The sequence below is a fragment of the Mesoplodon bidens genome, assembly GCF_964165515.1.
Source record: "Mesoplodon bidens genome assembly, chromosome: 12".
NCBI classification, from domain to species: Eukaryota; Metazoa; Chordata; class Mammalia; order Artiodactyla; family Ziphiidae; genus Mesoplodon; species Mesoplodon bidens.
Genome location: NC_138168.1, coordinates 92,805,856 through 92,824,712, shown reverse-complemented (window position 1 = coordinate 92,824,712; position 18,857 = coordinate 92,805,856). Strand labels below are relative to the sequence as shown.

General features: G+C 49.8%; 1 protein-coding gene across 1 annotated transcript in view; it reads right to left on the bottom strand.

Moving 5' to 3' along the window:
* Window positions 1–18,857, bottom strand: part of SMOC2 (SPARC related modular calcium binding 2) — a 156,313-nt gene that overhangs the window by 99,175 nt on the left and 38,281 nt on the right. The window contains exons 2-4 of the mRNA XM_081250874.1: window positions 11,845–12,016; window positions 1,420–1,526; window positions 373–472 (exon numbers count right to left, since the gene is read on the bottom strand). Of these exons, the coding sequence (XP_081107000.1) occupies window positions 373–472; window positions 1,420–1,526; window positions 11,845–12,016 (379 nt within the window). The remainder of the gene's footprint in view (window positions 1–372; window positions 473–1,419; window positions 1,527–11,844; window positions 12,017–18,857) is intronic.

Sequence of the window (18,857 nt, the reverse complement as noted above, 5' to 3'; positions counted from 1 at the left end):
ATCTGGAAAGGGGTCTGTGACGAATGATCCACATACAAACGCAGAAATGTTCGCTTTTCTCGGCCAATGAAAGCACTTGGTCCTTCCCACTGATGACCACAGTCCTTGTGGTTATTTCTAAACATTAAGAGTCCCGAATTGCCATAACCGACCATGGTTCAGACCCAGATCCTCCATTCCTAAGCTCTCTTAAAAACAAAGTTTTCATAATACTTTGTGCTTTGTCCAGTGACTCAACTCCATTCCCAACATTCCTCATAATTCCACCTAAACTGAATTTCTTTTCAGTTTTGAGCAAACATTGGTAAGATGATCAGAAAGCAGCCAACAATGTCAGTAGCAGTTTCACCTCGTAAATTCAACTGGACCTACCGGGACACCTGGGCGTCTTGTGGGCCACGGCGGTGCCGCTGATGGGCCTCCCGTTGGGTGTGACGCACCAGCAGTACCCCGTGTAGCTGTGGCACTGGACCTGCAGGAGGGACGGGACGGGACGGGGCAGTCAGTGCGAGTGGCGCCCGCCCTCCGCAAGGCCCCCTCCACCACCTGCAGCCCAGCCTCAATTCCACCGCAGGTCCAGGAGGCCTGATGCTTCCTGAGGCCTTGCGTTTGAACACCCGGCAAACAACCTGTGATGCTCTGGAACCTGGGACCTTAGGGACGAAAGGGACCAGAGGTGTTTATAGTGAACGCCAGTGGGTGCCAGCCCGTAACTGTTCAGTATCTAATCCTTCATGTTTGCAATGGGGCCCGAGCCCGGATCTTACAAGAGGGAAACCCAGGCACCAAGGAGTCAGGACAGTCAGGAGACTGCGGTCCGGCTGCCGGCGGGATGTCCTGTCACGGCCCCAGCTCCCCACCACCACCAGCCAGCCAGCGTGGGCACCACCCATGGCTCCAGCTTCTCTCTGTCTCTCTCTCTCCTTCCTGAGTCTTTCAAAGGTCAAATGATTGTTGTAAAATACAGAGTCACATAATTATTGGATGGCTCACAGCAGATCCTGTCTTGTGTGTGTGTGTGTTTTTTTTCCCTACCAGAAGCTGTGTCAGTTAGCACAGTATTTCAGGAATTTGTTTCCCTTAATAAGAAATCACAGTACTGACGATAACACTATTGACACACTCCAGGTAGAGCACCGGGCGATTGGACGCCGCCACTGACAAACGAGGCGACCCCGGAAACTGGACGTGACCTTGGCGCGTTCTCCTCCATGACTAACACTGAACTGGAGCTGCAGGCTCAGCCGTGAGCCGGCCTGGAGGAAGCCGTGCGGTCCGTCTCCCAGCAGTGAGGGGGGAAAGCACAGCCGTGACGGGAGCACCTGCGCCGGGGGAGGACTCGCCCTGTTTACGACAGCGACCCCCTCGGGAGGAACCACTCTGAGACAGAAGGGAAGAGCCCCGCCCCGGGCTGCACACCTGGCTGTAGGTGCCGTCGTCGCTGCACTCGGGGATGAACACCTGCTGCAGCTCCTTCCGGGCCTGTTCCTGGGTGTACTTCCTCTCGGCCACGCACCTGGACACGTCTGCGGGAAGGCACAGGGCGAGAGCGGCAGTCAGGCCGCGGATGCACGGCAGAGGCGCCGCGCGAGGGGCCCGGCGCGGAGGGTGGCCGCCCGGCGGGCACCCGGCCGGCGAGCAGGATCCCCGTGGGGAGGCCGGGCCTCGGCAGGAAGAGCGAGAAGGGACGCTCTCCCACGTCCGGTGAACGAGGAAGCTGAGGCTCTGAAAGGCCACTCGGCTTGTCCGTGGTGAAATGTGGACTCTGCTTCCCAGACAACGCAAGACGGGCAGTAGCCCCGCCGGTCACAGACAGACTCGGATCCTAGGAGGGCCGTCGGAGCACAGGGGCCAGGCCACGTGCCAAGTGGGGACCAGGTCTAGGAGCCACAGTGAAACTCAGCCCGAAGGCACTGCCCTGGAGGGAGGGGGGCAGGCGGGCACCCTGGGGGCACGTGCCTTCCTGCCCTCGGCTGCGGCCCAGGGGACCCGTCCCATCTGTGGTCCACCCTTGTCCACCCGGCGGCCTCTTTCCTCTGCATCTGAGTCTCTTAGGATGTCAGAGCGATACCAGGCTCCTGCGCTTCTCACCTCAAGGGGAAAGTCCAACAGTAAATCAGATTAAAGGGTCAAATATCTTTATCAGTCCTCGCACTGAGCACAAATTTCCACATATTCACATGAAAATACTACAACGTGATGATTTGATACAAAGCACGATGTTCCTACTGTTTCTTAGGAAGAATCCCCTGGGACACCGTAAACTAGTAAAAAGGGAAAGACTGACACAGTCAAGCCCATCTAACCCAGCTCTGGACGGCAGGGATGAGGAAACAGACACCAAGACCCGCCGTGGAGACCTGCGATGGTGGGAAGGCAGGGCCTGGGAGCCGCCAGCCCGCTCCATCTGAAGCAGGTACCAGAGCCTGTTCATTCCTGATGCTTGTCTCAGGACCTGGTAGGAGTTACACAGGTGGGCCAACCCCCAATAAAGGCCCCTCTTCTCACGACCACAGGCCAATAAAACATGCTGTGCAGAATCTGCATCCACCGTGGGGAAGCACGTCCCCAGGGCTGCCACCACTAGCCTCACGCCCTCAGGCAGCACCCCAGGCACATGTCTTAGTTCTTTAGACCGTCATCTGATGTAGCTCCTTTGAATTTTAGAAGTTGAAAAGAATGGCTTTCCCCATTTTTCTTAAGTGTTTCCAGATTTAAATTACAAGTTGTCTAGATCTGGAAGGCCCTCTGGACACTGAGATAGTGCTTCAAACATGTCCACTGCCCAGCATTTTTAGATGGTGACTTTCTGATAGCTTGGCAGTAAAATCTCTTGGCTACAATGAAATGCCATTTGGGCACGAGCTCCAGGGCTCGGGGCTGCCTGTCCTGCAGTGTCCATGTCTGAATACTGACTCTGCTGCCGGAAACCCTTATCTTGGACTCTGTGGAAGCCCCGTGGCAGCCGCCTCTAGCAAGATGGGCCTGCGCATCAGGGGGAACACATCCAGGCAGGCTCAGGCCTCACGTCTTGATCTGCATTTTCGCCAGCACTCGGCAACATGTGGTTTTAATGTAGCCTGTGTTTTAGCTGAGGAGAAATCACTGCTCTGCTGGACTTCGGTCCTCATTTTTTTAGCATAACCTGTGGTTTGACTGTCTAAAAGGAAAAGTGACATGAGTTCTCAGCTTGCAAGGTCTCCACGAGGGTACAGACGGGGTTACAAATTACTTCTAACATTTGAACTAGTGTGGAACACGCCAGAAACGCAGACATTTCCCAAGCCACCCACGGGCCCCGTTCCGGGCTCCAGTCTTCTGGAGAAGACTCTGCAGTTGCCACTGGCGGGAGGGCTCTCAAACCTCTCACACGGACGGCACATTCAATTCCGGGTTTACGTGTGGCACGTGGCTGAGGACTCAGCCACAGGAAACCAGGGAGACTTTGCAGCAGGAACTGCAAGGCCCGTGTCAAGCATCGCTGAGAGCTAGTCTGTAGCCGCCTACGAGGCAGGAGCGCTCCTTGCCTCACACCAGCTGCCTGTTACTCCCTGATCCCGGAAAGCGTTAGTCAGGGGCAGGGCCTTCGCTCCTGAGAAGAGGCCGCAGAGCGTCCGCCACGTCCATCCTACGGAAATACAGAAACACGCTGGGGAGGTCGCCCCAAATTAGTAACATCTCCCTAGTGTTCTTTCTACTTTGTTCTGTATTTTATTGTGGTTAGGGCACTTGACATGAGGCTGACCCTTTCGGAAAGTTTCTGCGTGTACAGCGCACTGTCGTTAACGCCCCCTTGTGCTGTGTCCCCCGGCCGAGGTCCGGGACGGCTCATCCTGAGCAGCTGGAACGCTCCCGTGCCCTTGACATCGCTGTAAACCATATGTGGTTAACAGATACACCCTAGAGGCTAAATTAAATGCCCTTCTTTATAGAAATCAAAATCTTAAGCACAGCCTCAGAATTATATTATTCTCAGTTTTTCCAATTTGTCCATCACTTTTAAGTGGAACAGAAAGGTTCAACAGTCTTGGAGCTGAATTTACAGGTGATACATTTCTTCCCTGATTATATTTTCTCTCTTTACGCTTACTGTGGTGAGATTAAAAATTAAGCAGGGGGGCCTCCCTGGTGGCGCAGTGGTTGAGAGTCCGCCTGCCGATGCAGGGGACATGGGTTCGTGCCCCGGTCCGGGAAGATCCCACATGCCACAGAGCGGCTGGGCCCGTGAGCCATGGCCGCTGAGGCTGTGTGTCCGGAGCCTGTGCTCCGCAACGGGAGAGGCCACAGCAGTGAGAGGCCCGCGTACCGCAAAAAAAAAAAAAAAATTAAGCAGGTGCTGAACTGTTCAGGGGCCTTGTTGAGATTTTACTCTGGACACTTTAGTTTTAACTGTTTGAGAATTAAATCCTCAAAACATGAGCACGATAATTTGTCCTTACTGTGGGACCACTACACAAAACATAAAATTTGTCATTTTAACCATTTTAAAGTGTACAATTCAGTGGTGTTTAGCGCATGGGAAATGTTGTGTAACCACCACTTCTATCTGGTTCCAGGACACTCTCATCTCCACAGGGAAGCCAGTCGCCCTCCCTCCCCCAGCGACAGCACTCTGCTCTCCGTCCCTATGGATTTGCCTATTTTAGACTTTCCATATAAGCGGAATCAAAGTGTGTGACAGTGTGTTTTCAATGTCCATCCACGGCATTACCTGTGCCAGCATTTCATTCCTTCTTAGGGCTGAAGAACGTCCATCGTACGGACACACCACAGTGTGTGTATCTGCTCTAGTACTGATGGACATTTGGGCTGTTTCCACCTTTTGGTGATTATGAGTAATGCTGTTCTGGGCACTCACGTACAAACTTTTGTTTGAACCTCTGTTTTCACGTCTTATGGATATATATATACCTGGAGGAGAATTTCTCGGTCCTATGATAATTCTGTGTTCAATTTATAGAGAAAACACCAAACTGGTTTTCAGTGTATGAACCATTTTACATTCCTGCCCCAAAATGGACAAGTGTTCCAATGTATCCACATTCTCACCAATACTTATTTTCTGTGTTTTTCATTTTTAATTGTGATAGCCATCCTAGTGGGTATGAAGTGGTATCACATAACTTTTTGGTTCATAGTAATTTTTAAACTATGATCAATTTTTACCTCATAGGAAAATCCAGCTTAACTGAAAATTATAATATTTTAATTAAATCAAAGCATTAAGCTCCTTCTAATCAAGGACTTCAATCATTTTTTTACTAGACCAAAGAAAAACTTTTGCTTTGATGCAAATTTGATCATATTTTTTAGAAAATTTTTGTTATCTGAAAGAGCAGAGGCTTTTCAAATAATTTCTTTCCTGTGTCTAGCAAGGCATTGCTAACAACAGATTTTTAATAAAAAATTTTGGATGAGTTCTTTGTTAGTAATAATGAGTTTCGTAAGCAATTTATTTACCTAGTTGTTAATTGTTTTCTCTCAACTGCAAAGTGAAAGAGATTCCTTTTCCAACGGTATCACAAAATGTGTCTATGCATCAAGATACGTTAGTCACGGAAACTATAAAGATGCACTGCTTGCTCTAAACTAGAAATAAGCGGCCATGTTTTATAGTGGTTGTTTCTAATGATGGTTTTCCTTTAAACAGGAAGCAAATCGTTTCCTACTTTGCTAAAATCACTCAAAACAGGTTTAAGCAATTATTGGAAGAGACAGATTTGCTGCACATTTTATGCAGAAGAATTTTGGAGAAGAACAGTTAAAAGGACCCGAGGAGGCCCAGCCAGAACAAGGTCATGGAGCACTGATGTTTACAGGCGGTCCTGACCCTGACCGCCCCTGAGCCCGGGAGCTCTTGTGGGGTCCTCTGTCCATCACACACAGGATGACATGGAAACATTACCCAGAAGAAAGTGGATCGCGTTTCCTTTAACTCTTCCTGTGTGAGTCCTCACCCCAGAGACAGAGCCTCAGCAAGCTCCTTACTGAGGCAGAAACCCTCGGAGATATGGAATTACTTCAGAGTCCCATGTATGAAATGTACAATGAAAGGCTACACTGGGTATTTTTCAGGTCAATAGACCTACTGACCCGGGACCTAGCAGGGCGACTACATGGTGATGGTTTTGAGCACGGTGGTGTCAATGCTCTGGGGACACAGTTCTCACCGCTGGGTCCCCGTGGCCAGCACAGGGGCTGCTCGGACAAGGCTGGGGTCAGAACAAACAAAGCTGACGAGGAAGCCAGCTCTCCCTTGGTAGTGGCCGCAGAAATGAGAGCCCGAGGGTGACAGGCCTTTAGTTCTATTGGCATCGAATGAAGGCAGACCCTGTGTTTCAGAAGCTGGAATATTGACCCACCCGTCATTTTGAAGGGCTGCCTCCGAGGAAAGTGAAGAACTCTGTGCCGCCATGTTCTATGGCATAAATGATACAGAAGGCTGTGCTGTGATAAAGGACCCGCAGGTCTCCAAGGAAGGCTCCCCGTCCACCCACCTGCAGCCGCCCAGCTTGGGCAGAGCCACGGGAAGTGTCCGAACCGTCCCTTGACCAGAGAGAGCATCTTAGAGCCGAGGAGAAAGAAACTGAGTTTTCATCTTAAGTATTATCATTGTAAATGCATCAAGACAGAAACAAATTAGAATAGGAAAAGCCAGGGTACGTTAACTGGGGTGGCCAAGTCCTAAAGGAAAAAGAGTAAGATAAAGTGCAAATGACTGCACAAATATATAAAAGTATTCCAATGTTTTTTACAACATTTTTCCGGGAAACAACTGATCAGAGGCACCTCTGTGGTGACTGATCACCACAGTCATCAACGCACCACCCTAGGTCCCCGTGCAAGTGATCCCAGGGTCCTTTTGTGTGAAGTTTGGCTACAAACCTTCACAGGGCAGACTGACTGAGGCCGCGTTGTGCTCGCCCCAGCTCCTCTGATGAACTAACCTTGGAGGATTCAGGGCTGCTAAAGCAAACAGAGAAAAGATTTTTTTCACGAACATTTCAACACGTTCTGGCCCTGGCTTGAACGTGAGAGCAATGGCGCTGCCTCTCATTGTGTCTGCTTCAGTCTATAACGAGGGCGCTTCTACCATCAGACCTGTTAGGACAGCGTGAGGGAGTTAAGGTCAACAAGACTGGGGTACGGTTCCTGCAAGGGACAAGCGCCAGCAAGATTAAAACGTCCTGCAACCACACCTGTAAAGGGCACTTCCGAGCCTGCCTGTGGGCGAAAGGAGTCTGATGAGACACAGCAGGAAGCAGGGACACAGACCCCCAAGAGGACCGGGCAGAAGACATGGGAGTGCGTGCACGTGTACATAGGTACATGCATGAGACACACATACACACCCATACACGCAGGTGCGTGCCCACACACACACACACACGTGTACCTATGCACACGTGCCACACACCCTGCATAGACTCCTCTCATGGAAATACCTGTTTCATTGAAGAAAATGATGGCAGGTTAACTGATTTCCAGCAACCACACTGCACCCTGGTCCTCGGTGCCGTTGTGGGTTAACAAAGCCTCCAGGTGAAGCTACGTGGGAACATCTAGATGCTCTGCCTTCTTCAAAGGCAGTGTCATCTGAAGCCTAAGGAAAATGGCCAGTGATGAAGCTTCCAGCCCACTTCCTGGCTCTCCAAGTCTGAGTAAAGGCTTTGGGAGGAGCACACGTTTATGATCAGAAAAATCTTTGGAGGGAAGGAATTCCTCGTCTTCATCTGACCCGACCGCCCTGTTTCAGAGGCGAGAAGGCAGGTGGAGCCCTCCTGGCCTGGCCCCTTAGCACTGGTTCCATGGTCCCCCGACCTCTGGGAGCCTGCGAGCTGCAGAGGCCAGGACCTCGCCCTCCCAACCCCATCTCTGCCCCACGTGGAGATCCACAGCCGGCTGCCTGCCTGGCCACGCCAGTCGCATCAGAGGTACTGCTGCTGGGCTGTGGGCACCACCACTGTTAGGTTTTACATCACGTGTTTTAATAAAATTAAAGTACACAGAGCACTTCAGAGAGGGCGGTACCATACCAACTGGAGGTGACAAGCACCCTCCGGCTTCGCAGAAAATTCTGCTTGAAAACCTCAGTACTTTCAGGGGCGACAGCCCTGCTGACCACATGTGTGGTTCACGCCTTCCTCGGAATTTCCAGAAATGCAGTGCTGGGAGCCTGAGCTCTCTCCCTGCAGAACTCAGCAGAGTGCACACCAGGCCCAGGTCAGCAGGATGCCCCCTGCAAGTGGCCTGGGTCACACACAGGGAAGAGGACGGTCATGCGGTCCTGAGGGCCAGGCCTGCCCAGAGAGCACTAAGGTAACGCCTGGTCACAGCAGCCCAACAAAGAGAGAGGGCCCGTAAGTCACACTGAGGTTTCTAGGCCAGTAGTCACTATGTGGCCAGAGTGAAAGCCCAGGGTTTTTGCAGGGAGAGAACAAGGGCTCTGGAAGCTCGCCATAACCGCGATATTAATAATAACCCCTGTTGTGGGGCAGGGGTCTGTCTTCTCGACATCATGGACCCCTGCGCGTTCGTATGCCGGCCATGCTGTGACCCACAGAGACCCCATCTCTGCCAGGGGGCCGCTCTGCAATAACGAGCAGGACAGTGACCATGAGACTCGGGCAGCAAATGAGAAAGGGGACGACGAGTATCAGGAAGCACTTTGTAACAATGTTCCTTTTCTTATTCATTGGTCACTAAAAAGCCTCAGGTCTCGGAAATCTCCAGGAAGTTGTTGCTGTCAGATATCCTTTATAATTCTGTTTCCAGAAATCTCAAAATAGCTCCAAGAACTACCGGCATCTAGACTTTTCTTCTTCTTCTTCTTCTCCGTCTTCTCCCTTTTTTTTTTTTTTTGGCTTTTTTATTCAATGTCAGAGATTTTTCTTGAAACGAAAGACAGGCCCAATGGTCTCAGATCAAAAGAAAAATATTAATGTGTTTGCTGAGTTCTAAAAACACAAACTCCACAAATTTCTAAGGAAACATGAGAAAAATCCATCAGTGTAAATCAGTACACTTCTGTTCAAGGTCAAAAGTTAAGAGCAGGGCTTCCCTGGTGGCGCAGTGGTTGAGAGTCCGCCTGCCAATGCAGGGGACATGGGTTCGTGCCCCGGTCCGGGAAGATCCCACATGCCACGGAGTGGCTGGGCCCATGAGCCATGGCCGCTGAGCCTGTGCATTCGGAGCCTGTGCTCCGCAACGGGAGAGGCCACAACAGTGAGAGGCCCGTGTACCGCAAGAAAAAAAAAATGCATCTTCACACTTGCCAAGCTGATACTACGATACACCGGCCAATTTCAAAACCGGGAATAATTTAGAGCAAATGCGCATGAATATTCGTATTCTGTGCAGTGGAAGTGCCATTTCAATCTCCTTCTCCCGCTCTCACCTTCATAGCAGAAAGCTCTCGACCTGGGTGTGGTGCGGAATTGGCAGTGGTTGTGCCCTTGGGGACAGAGGGGTGCAACAACAGCACCTGCCTGGGGCAGCCAGGACACCTGTCTCTGGTCCATCAGCACCAGGGTCCCCTCGCATTCACCGTGAACACTTCCTGCCACGTGGTCCCAGGGCAGGCTGGGGGGTGTTAAATGCTGGACATAGGGGGACAGGGTGGGGAAACGACTGGCAAAGTAAATCAGCCAGAATGAAGGAGCCCCTCCTGTCTGAGGAGGATCTGCTCCCACTCAGAGCTCGGCTTCAGGGAAAGGCTGCGTCTGTGGGAAAAGACTGTCTGCAGACTGGGAAGCCCTTCTCCGGGCAGCCCCAGCATGGACCAGACTTAGATCACCCACAGGATGAGGGCTGAAAGCAGACGCTTCAGAGCTCCAACTCCCCCAAATCTACAGTATCAGAGGTACCTGATGCCCAGTTATCTCAAACTACGTTGTACAACTAACAATGTCTCTTTAAAGTAACTTTAATATTTGCTACCCTTGGCAACTGAAGCGCCAGATAAACTTGACCTCGAAGTTTACAGGTACCTTCGCATTCTTTTTATTTTAATCCTTTTGATTTAAATTAAACTTCTTTTTAGGAAATAAGTTTTTTTTTTACCTACTTCTTCCTTATCATATTAAAAAACATTTTTTTTTGATGTGGACCATTTTTAAAGTCTTTTATTGAATTTGTTACAATATTGTTTCTGGCCTATGCCTTGGTTTTTTGGCCATGAGGCATGTGGGACCCCAGCTCCCCAACCAGGGATGGAGCCTGCACCCCCTGCATTGGAAGGCGAAGTCCCAACCACTGGAACGCCAGGGAAGTCCTGGCCCTTATCACATTTTTTGTGTCACAAATTTATGGTATGAAATTTCTTCACTGAGGTGTGAGAATCCCAACCAAGGGAATTATCCAGAAAAAAATTAGGCTGGATCCAAACACAAATAAGCTAACAATGGCATCACCAAGAGGCCATCTGCACTTAATTCCAATTTACCCTCCCTGTGCAAAAGCAACCCACCATGGACTCTGCAGAGCTCGCAGTGGGAGGCTCGGGAGAGTGACCTCAACTGTGGGACACAGAGGCCTCTGGTGTCAATGTCCACCCAGACAGATGGACGGCCTATGGCCTCTGTCTAATGAACCCACGACAGACGCCCACGGAGACTATGGCCAACACAGAGGCTTCATATGGCGGCTTCCTCATCGTCCTCTGGCAGTGTTTGATGGGAATTATCCTCCTAAAGGACATTTGATGGGGGTTCTCTAAAGGAACAGGGCACCAAAGAGGATCGTAAAACTCAGACTTCACTGCCACCTCCACAGCACCTGTTCTCACAAGCTAAGTCAGCACAGGCCATTGTTTCTAGAAGGTTCTCTAAAAGGTAGATCACCTGATATTTGAATTCATTCTTAGGCCACTTCTCATTTCTCAGCACAGATACCCGAGGTGTGTAACAACAATCAAGGCATAAAGTTACATCCAAACTTTTCTCCGAGGGACGTGTTTAAGGCACACAAATCAGACGCGCGTGGAAGGTGAGTGCTGGGCTGCCCCGACGCCTGTGGGCAGAGTGTCCTGCGGGGTGTCAGCGGGAGTGGTGCCCACGTCCAAGGACTGGCAAAACTCTGTCTTTGTCACGTAGGGCAGTGGCTCCAACCTGTTCACCTAGGATGTGTTGCATTATGAAAGCAAGAGCGAATTACTCAAACCCTGGCCAAGCGCGGAGTGGAGACAGTCGCTCTTCGTCCCTTGGGCAGCTCGTTGGCGCTAACGGCTAAACACCGCAGGACACTGTCTCAGGGGTGCTTTACCTGTGTGGCTTTTTGTCCTAGATAATAAGAAAAAGAAGGTTAAACCTCTGTCTGCAATTGACTCTATTTGTGCTTGAAACATCAGCATGTTTTGCTGAGTCAAACCCTCCAGTAACTGGGAAGCATTTCAATGTTTTGCTCTAAGCGAGCTTATTAACTCCAAATCTGCTTCTTAGATCAGGAAAATTGAAAATTACAAGTGTGAAATCAGCACCCCCCCCCAAAAAAAAAAACAACACTGAAAACGGCACAGGTGCTATTATACACTCCCCACAGGCTAAAAGGTGAAATGAGAAAGAGTTGGAAGAACCAATAAACAAAACTTTGGTGAGAATAATTTTAAGAGACTTTGGAAACATTCAAATCCTTGGATAAATTTGTGTCATGATGTCATAAAACATTCTAAGAAAAGAGAGCATTCAACAAGAAAAAAAAAATGATTCAGAAATGACTCGTCTCGCTACGTGCTCTGAACATAAACCCTTGACATTTTACACAGAAAACCTTAGCCAAATGAAAATAAAGCACATGGGTGTACATTTCAGTGACTGATTCTTGAACAAATGATCGAAAGCAACTGACCTTTGCAGTTTCCACGGTAAGCGATCTCTAGCCGGGGGTCTTTGCACTTGGCGCGCTGAAATTCACAGCGAGACAGGAAGGTCCTCCCGTCCGAGGCGCAGAGGGGTTTCTGGGTGGGACCCCCGCAGTCCAAGCTGCAGTCTTTGTCCTTGTCTTGGTCGACTCTCAAAAACTTGGAGGAGCAAAGAAAAAAGAAGCCAGACATCTCAAAGAGTGTTCCATGGAAAGCATAAGGCTCTCTAAGGCCACTTAGTGCCAGGGGATGTCCCAGACACATGGCGGGAAGCTCTGAAAGCTCCGACCTCCATCAGTTTTCACACATCTGGATAACTGGTAAGTTCTCTGCTCTGCTCAGCATTTGGTGGCTGAACCCCTGAAGGCTCCACCACTGGCCTGGGACACCATCCAGGTCTGCACGGGGATGCACGTGTTCTGTGTACCTTTAATAGTCTGAATAGCAATGTTTTTCTTTGAGTTTGTGAATTCAGTGCCTGGTTGACTCCTGCATTCACCGGGTTTTGCCATCACCTTGGAAGTCGCGGGCATCAGGAGTGCCCTACCGGCCTGGAATTGGGGGGCAGTCTCTCCCTGTTGGACAGTTCCACACAATCTCACCTCCATCCCAGGACCCAGGGCTGCTGGGGTGGTACGAGCATGGATCCCCTGCCCCAGGGGCCCCTCCGTGCAGTCCCCGTTGACCGCTCTGGAGTCCCCATCCTCTCCTTGGCCCCTCTGACGACCCAGACACAGGGCTTCAGAGCTCACAGCATCTCCCAGTGGGGCTTAGATCCGGCCACCTGCTCCCACACCTGCCCTCCTTGGACCGCTGATGGCGCTCCCTGCCCACCCCCCGGGCTTCCCAAGCCCCATGTGTCCCACCCTCTGTCCTGTGTAGTCCTCCTCACCCCAGACGAAACAACAAACACGAAGATGAATCCAATAAAGCTTCAAGCTCTGGGAAGTGGAGCCATCACGAGCCTTTGGTCACTGGAATGTCACCAGCCCTTCACAGGCGTTTGCTCTGACTTATGAAGCCCTAGCGATTTATTAAAGGAAAGAGAGAAAACCCCGAGCTGTGGTTACTACTCAGTACTCCACAGCAGTGTGTAGAGCCCTGGGCTCTGTGTATATTTGAACAGGTTTATTTGGCATGTTTGCCCCGGTAATACTTACAGGGGTAGAGACAGCTCTACTCACAGCAACCCCTCCCCTGTCCCAGTCTGAGCTGGAGGAAGAGTGGGAATGGACTTTAGCAAAATTGCAGGGACCTCATCAACTTGTTCCCTCATCAGGAAGAGAAAGAAAGGAAATTCTCAAACTCAGGGTGCTTCGTTCCTTAAAAAGATACCCAAACTCTCCCCTTGCATCTCTGAGTGACCTAGTTGGTGATGTGTAAAGACCTACCGAAGCTGAAGCTGAGATGAAGCCACAGGGCAAGGAAGGCCCCATGGGGGGACGACTGCCCAGGGAGCCACATCGCTTCTGGGGTCCAGGCGGGGTCCTCACAGCCCCACCTGGGGTCCTGGGGAGGAAGGGCTGCGAGTGCGTGTGGCAGGGAGGGTGTGAGGGACAATCCCTTGGTGTGTTTAGTTGGGAGCTGAGGTCCCTGGCCATTTCCCAGATTTCTGGAGAAAGGCTCCAGCCAGGAGGCAGGTGATGAGCGCCTGGAGGGGGACGGTTCTTTGTTCAGTGGGGCCCCAGGAGACAGGAGAGAGACTCTGCAGGCTCTCATTTTTCCTGAGAAGAAGTTCACTTGCTAAAATGATCTGTGTTATTTTAACCAAGAGGCAAGTGAAAACAGATCATTACCTTTCCAAGATTTCGCAACAACAAAAAAAGGGTTCTTTTACTAAAAATGGATAAAGCAAGCCCATAAGCACATTTGATTGAATTCTGTCACTGAGGGGTTTCAACCCCTTGTTTCTCTTTCCCCGAAACTGATTCATGAGAATTAACTCTCCAGCCACGATGGGACACCCCAGGCAGCGGCAGCTCCCAGGAGACAGGAGCGCCCAGAGCACCGCCCCTGAGGAACTCCATCCGCGCGAAACGCTGCTCCCCTTACAAAGTCACGGCCTCACCGCGTTCCTCTCCTCACAAGCACTTGAGTTTTCATAGACTTGTTCTTATGACTCGCAGCTGGCCTGGAACAGAGCAGTTTTGTGCAAGAGAAAGAAAGATGGAGACAGAGACAAAGACAGAGGCCACCAGGGGAGCAAACTTGACCATGAAACATCTCCGGACCTTCGCAGGCCCAGTGCACACAGGAGCCCGCCCAGAAGCAGCTCCCTTCTATTTTAGATGAAAACCTGAAATAACCTAAATCCTGCTAAATTTTGTGTTTAAGAGGTGGTCTATTTGTATTTCCTGAAACCCCAAGTGAGGAAATGCAGATGACTTAGGGAAAGACGTCGTAATTATCATTTTCTCTAAATGTAGAGAGGCAGCCTCTATTTTTTATTTTTTAAAAAAGCTGAGCATTCAGGCGCTTGGAATTTGACCATAATTCTCAATAATTTAATGGTGTAGAACAAATAATGGAACTGTTCTTTCTCAGAAATGAGGGAATTCACACTTTCTGCATGTTTCTCCCCCTCCCCATTTTTAACAGCAATTAAATTCCAGGGGAGACAGTGTACAGAGGAAAATGAGTTTTTAACGGAGCTGGATTCTTTGCCAAACAAAGCCCTGGAGGGAAAATAAAATAGTCCTATTCTAAAGAATTTAGTGTTCACTAAAGAACTTGGTTGAGGGTCTTCAAACTAGTGCAGATAAAAGGCACTTTGTCAAATTTAGAAGGAAATCAATTACACCTTGAACAACACTATTAAAACAACGACCTCAGGGTCCTGGGCCCCGTCTCCTTTGCTTTCACGAAGCAGGGCTGTCTGCACAGGTACGTTGCGGGGGAGGAGCAGAAGGAAGCTAAGAGCGTGCATGTGCGGTGCCTGCCTGGAGGTCAAGCGACTCCTGCAGTAGAAATGTAGGTCAAGTGCAAACGGATTAAAGATGTGGTCCGTCTTCTGCTTAATAAACGCATGGGTTTAAGCCAGAGGAAAAGCGGGAACAAGATGAAAACATGTAAGAAATGGGTTAAAACACTCTTAATATGGGTGAATTTCCTCAGTGTGATACTGATATCTGATTAGAATATGGAATAACACATGGTATGGGTTAACATTAAGAAAAACACTTCTGAATTACATAATCTGGCAGCGGTAAGATTCCCCAAAGCAAGAACCTTCTAAATAATGAGCCACCGGAAAATGAATGTAGCTTCCAAGTAAGCATGTTTTTGCGTGCTGCGAGGATGAGGCTCATACACTGGGGGTGAGATGGGTTAGAACCGCAAGGGCGTCCGGGGCATGGGTGAGTCTGGGGAGTTGGAGAGAGTAAGTGATCTTGTACCTCGGGGGGAAGGTGGGGACACTGGGGACACGGTTATAAACACACCTGCTTTAAAGGGCAACTTCTCCACTTTAGAGCCTGAGCTTTCTCAGATTTCAGGAAAAAGTTCCCTACTTTTTAGTGGAATAGAGAACCCAAACCTATGACACAAACATGGAGATGGTGTTTTAGAGCCTCGAGCCTGAAGCTGAGACGTTTGAGTGAAACACAGCTGCTGCCCCGAGTTCTCCCCGAGAGAGACAGCCACTCACTCATTCACCCATTCATTCACTCATTCACCCATTCATTCATTCACTCATTCACCCATTCATTCATTCACTCATTCACCCATTCATTCATTCACCCATTCATTCATTCACTCATTCACCCATTCATTCACTCATTCACCCATTCATTCATTCCCTCACTCATTCATTCGCTCATTCATTCTCTCATCAATTCATTCACTCATTCATTCGTTTGCTGGAACTAACAAAAGCCAATTGTGCATGTTTTACAAATGCTCTCCTGCAGTATTTTAATTGTCTGCCTCTTTTTCACACTCTTTAAGGATGTTGTATTTCTAAGGTAGATCAAAAGTCAGGTCCAGCTTGAATTGAACTTGTTCAGTAAGTTTTGAGGGACTTTTTCCTAGGCTCCAGGAGGGGCGTGGGGTAGGGTTCAAAGGCGGTCCTGTCCTCACAGAGCTTAAGTTCCAGAGGGCAGCAAACCCAGCACCACAAGGCATCACGACAGCATGTAGGCCAACGAATAACTATCGTATGGTGCAGGACGACGCACGATCACCAGGTCACACGATGCAGAACAGAGTGTCCAAGAGCCTTACAGGAGAGCCCGCTGAATCTGGTGTGGGCTGTGAAAACGCTCCGCAAAGAGACCATCTGAGAAGACTGGAAAAGCCAGGAATGAGACAGGATGTGGCCTGGAATCCCAGGGCACAGATCACCAGAAGCAAATCAAGAACAGTGACTTCATGCAGGTCTGCTGTGGGGTCAGTCTGGCGACTGGCCTACAGACCAACGAGCTGGGAGGCACCCTGAGGACCGGGGCAGCTCAGGGGTGCCAGGGGTCCGGGTAGCTGGTCCCCTTCCTACTGCCAGAACACTCCCAACCCCGTGTTCCCCTTGTTACACACAGATGACACCAGCGGACAGAGTCTTACAGAAAGCAACCCACTTAGTACGGTTCTCCAGTGCTTTGTAATTAACTCGACCCAGTTGCAGCGTTCATGGATGCTAACTGGAAACCAGTGAAAACTGGATTCTGCCATTGCTCCATGCTACTCAGGACGTTTAGCAAACCGTCAAAATTACAAGAGTGTGGTGTCGACTCGATCTGCTTGTCTGTAAAACGGGCGCAATAATACTTTCTCTGCCGACTTGGAGGTAGCTGTGAGAATAACTAAAAGAACAAGGTTTACGCTGTGGAGAACAGGATGAAGACAACCACGGGTGGGAAGGGTGTCTGTCCCCCAAGGGAGCTGCCTCCTTTCCGAGGCAGGCATGGCGCCAGGAGGACCGGACCGCAACAGAGACGGTGGCCTCAGCTCTCTCTTAGATGCCTGTCCCCACCCCTGCTTTCCCGACCTGAAAAACAAGCCAGCAATGTGAAGTGAAGACAATAGACTGTGGGCCTGCAAAGGGGGCTCTGTCTTACCAAGTTTAAGACCCTAAGTGAAATAACGCAGTGAGATAGCAACGTAGCGATAACGTGTGTCACCATCATCACTTTGGGCCTCTTTGGGCCTTTTTGTTGTATTTATGGGGCATCTGTAGGAATTTAAAAACCAAGGGCAAACTATTGAGATGAATTTGTTTAGGTTTTATGACTAGATTAAAGCTATAAACCCAATAAAGAGACAGAGAGTGGCCAACAGTCTGTGCCGGAAAATGCCAGCGTGTGTGGCGGGTGGTCTGCACCGCAGGGCTCAGTGGTCAAAGAAATGGCCTTGACTTTGGAGACGGGCAGCTGGCTATGTGACCTGGGACGGTCGTCCTTTTAGCCCAATAATCCTTGGCTTCTTCATTTGTGAAATGGAGGTGGTAACACTGTTGCCTGTCCCATCACCGCTATTGGGAAAGTGAAATGAAATAGTGCAGGAGAGCATGCTTGGAGGAGGCATGCAGCTGTCACTTGGAATAAGCCTTCCCAAGCAGGTATTCAAACACAGGGCGAATTCGCTCTGGGAAACCTTTACCCGGTCATAAAGGGTTCAAGTCCACGGTAGGAGCATTAAGTGACCCTCCCATTTATGGTCATTTTCAAAACGAAACTCCGGAGCATGAAGTAGAAAGGGAGCTCAGTTAGGCGGTCAGGACAAAGAAGCAGGTTTTGCAGGAAGATGCACAGAGCGAGGGAGGCCGGCTCCACATGCAGGGTCCATGGGAAGGGGGTGCTCATGCTCGGAGAGGGGGCCCGGCAGACGGGCCACAGCAGAGGCTGCAGGGACCCCACGGAGGACCGGACACAGGAGAGTCGTCCACCTCATGTAGGGCACAAAGACAGCCCTCCCAGGACTGAGAAAACCCAGAGAAATGCAGCGCCAACAGCCTGGCTGAGAAACGCGGGTGCCAGATGCTTCTCATGGGCAGGAGTGACAGGCAGTGACCCCCCGGGGCACGCAGGCCATTGCGACTGTTTTCTTTATTTCTGGGCTGCCTTCGCATTTTGGTTGAGTGGACATAAGACTTTTTATAAGTGTTTTCACGGAGTCCTTGCTCGCTTCGGGTCCCAGACCCAGCCTCTCTCTGGTGCTCTGGCCTCCAGTCACCGTTCGCATGGCGGGCTTCGGTTCCTGGTCCCACAACAAGGGGCAGATGCTCGGCTATACCTCCTGCTCTGCAAATCTCTTCTCTTTCCCCCAAACCTTTCTTTTTTATTTACTTTCCTTCCCTGTCTCCACATCAATATTAATTTCAATGATGAAAGCAGATATTTTTTCTTCTTGTTAGTACTTCTTGGAGATAATTCAAGAAACTCCTGGGTTTTGATTGCTCCAGACTTAAGTTTATTGGAGAGTCAGTAGGAACTTCGTTATTCTAAAATTCTTCTTAAAAAAATATCATGTGGATAGCGCTACCTTAGTGCAAGAATTATCTTTGATCCTCACTTGAAAATTACGTGACAACATTCAACCGTTACTTTTATGGTTCGGAGGTGATTTGTCTGCAGAAAGTGGATTCTACAAATGCCTTAAAAACTCTGCAATGGAGCTGAACCTCTTTTCATACAAGCCATGCCAGTTGTTCTGAAGGTGTCACCACCTTTTTTTTTTTTTTTTGAGTAGCCATGGAGAAATTTATTTTCCATTTGAAAATCATTGATAAATTCTGCTTCTCTTTGTGACTGGCAAATGAGCTTGATAAACATGTGGCATTTCTCGCACTTCTCCCTATAAACTGCCTACCATCTTCCTTCCCATCACCCTTTTGATGACTTGAAGATGTGTAAGGAAGGTTCACAGGACTTTGGGCAGGCACCATCTTCGTGAGTTTACCTACAATTAGGTGCCAGTTCTCAGCCAGGACCCCAATAAGAACAAAGGAAGAGGCAAACTGGATGTTTAACAGCTGTGTGTCTTTCTCAGGCTACAGCTCTGTGAGAAA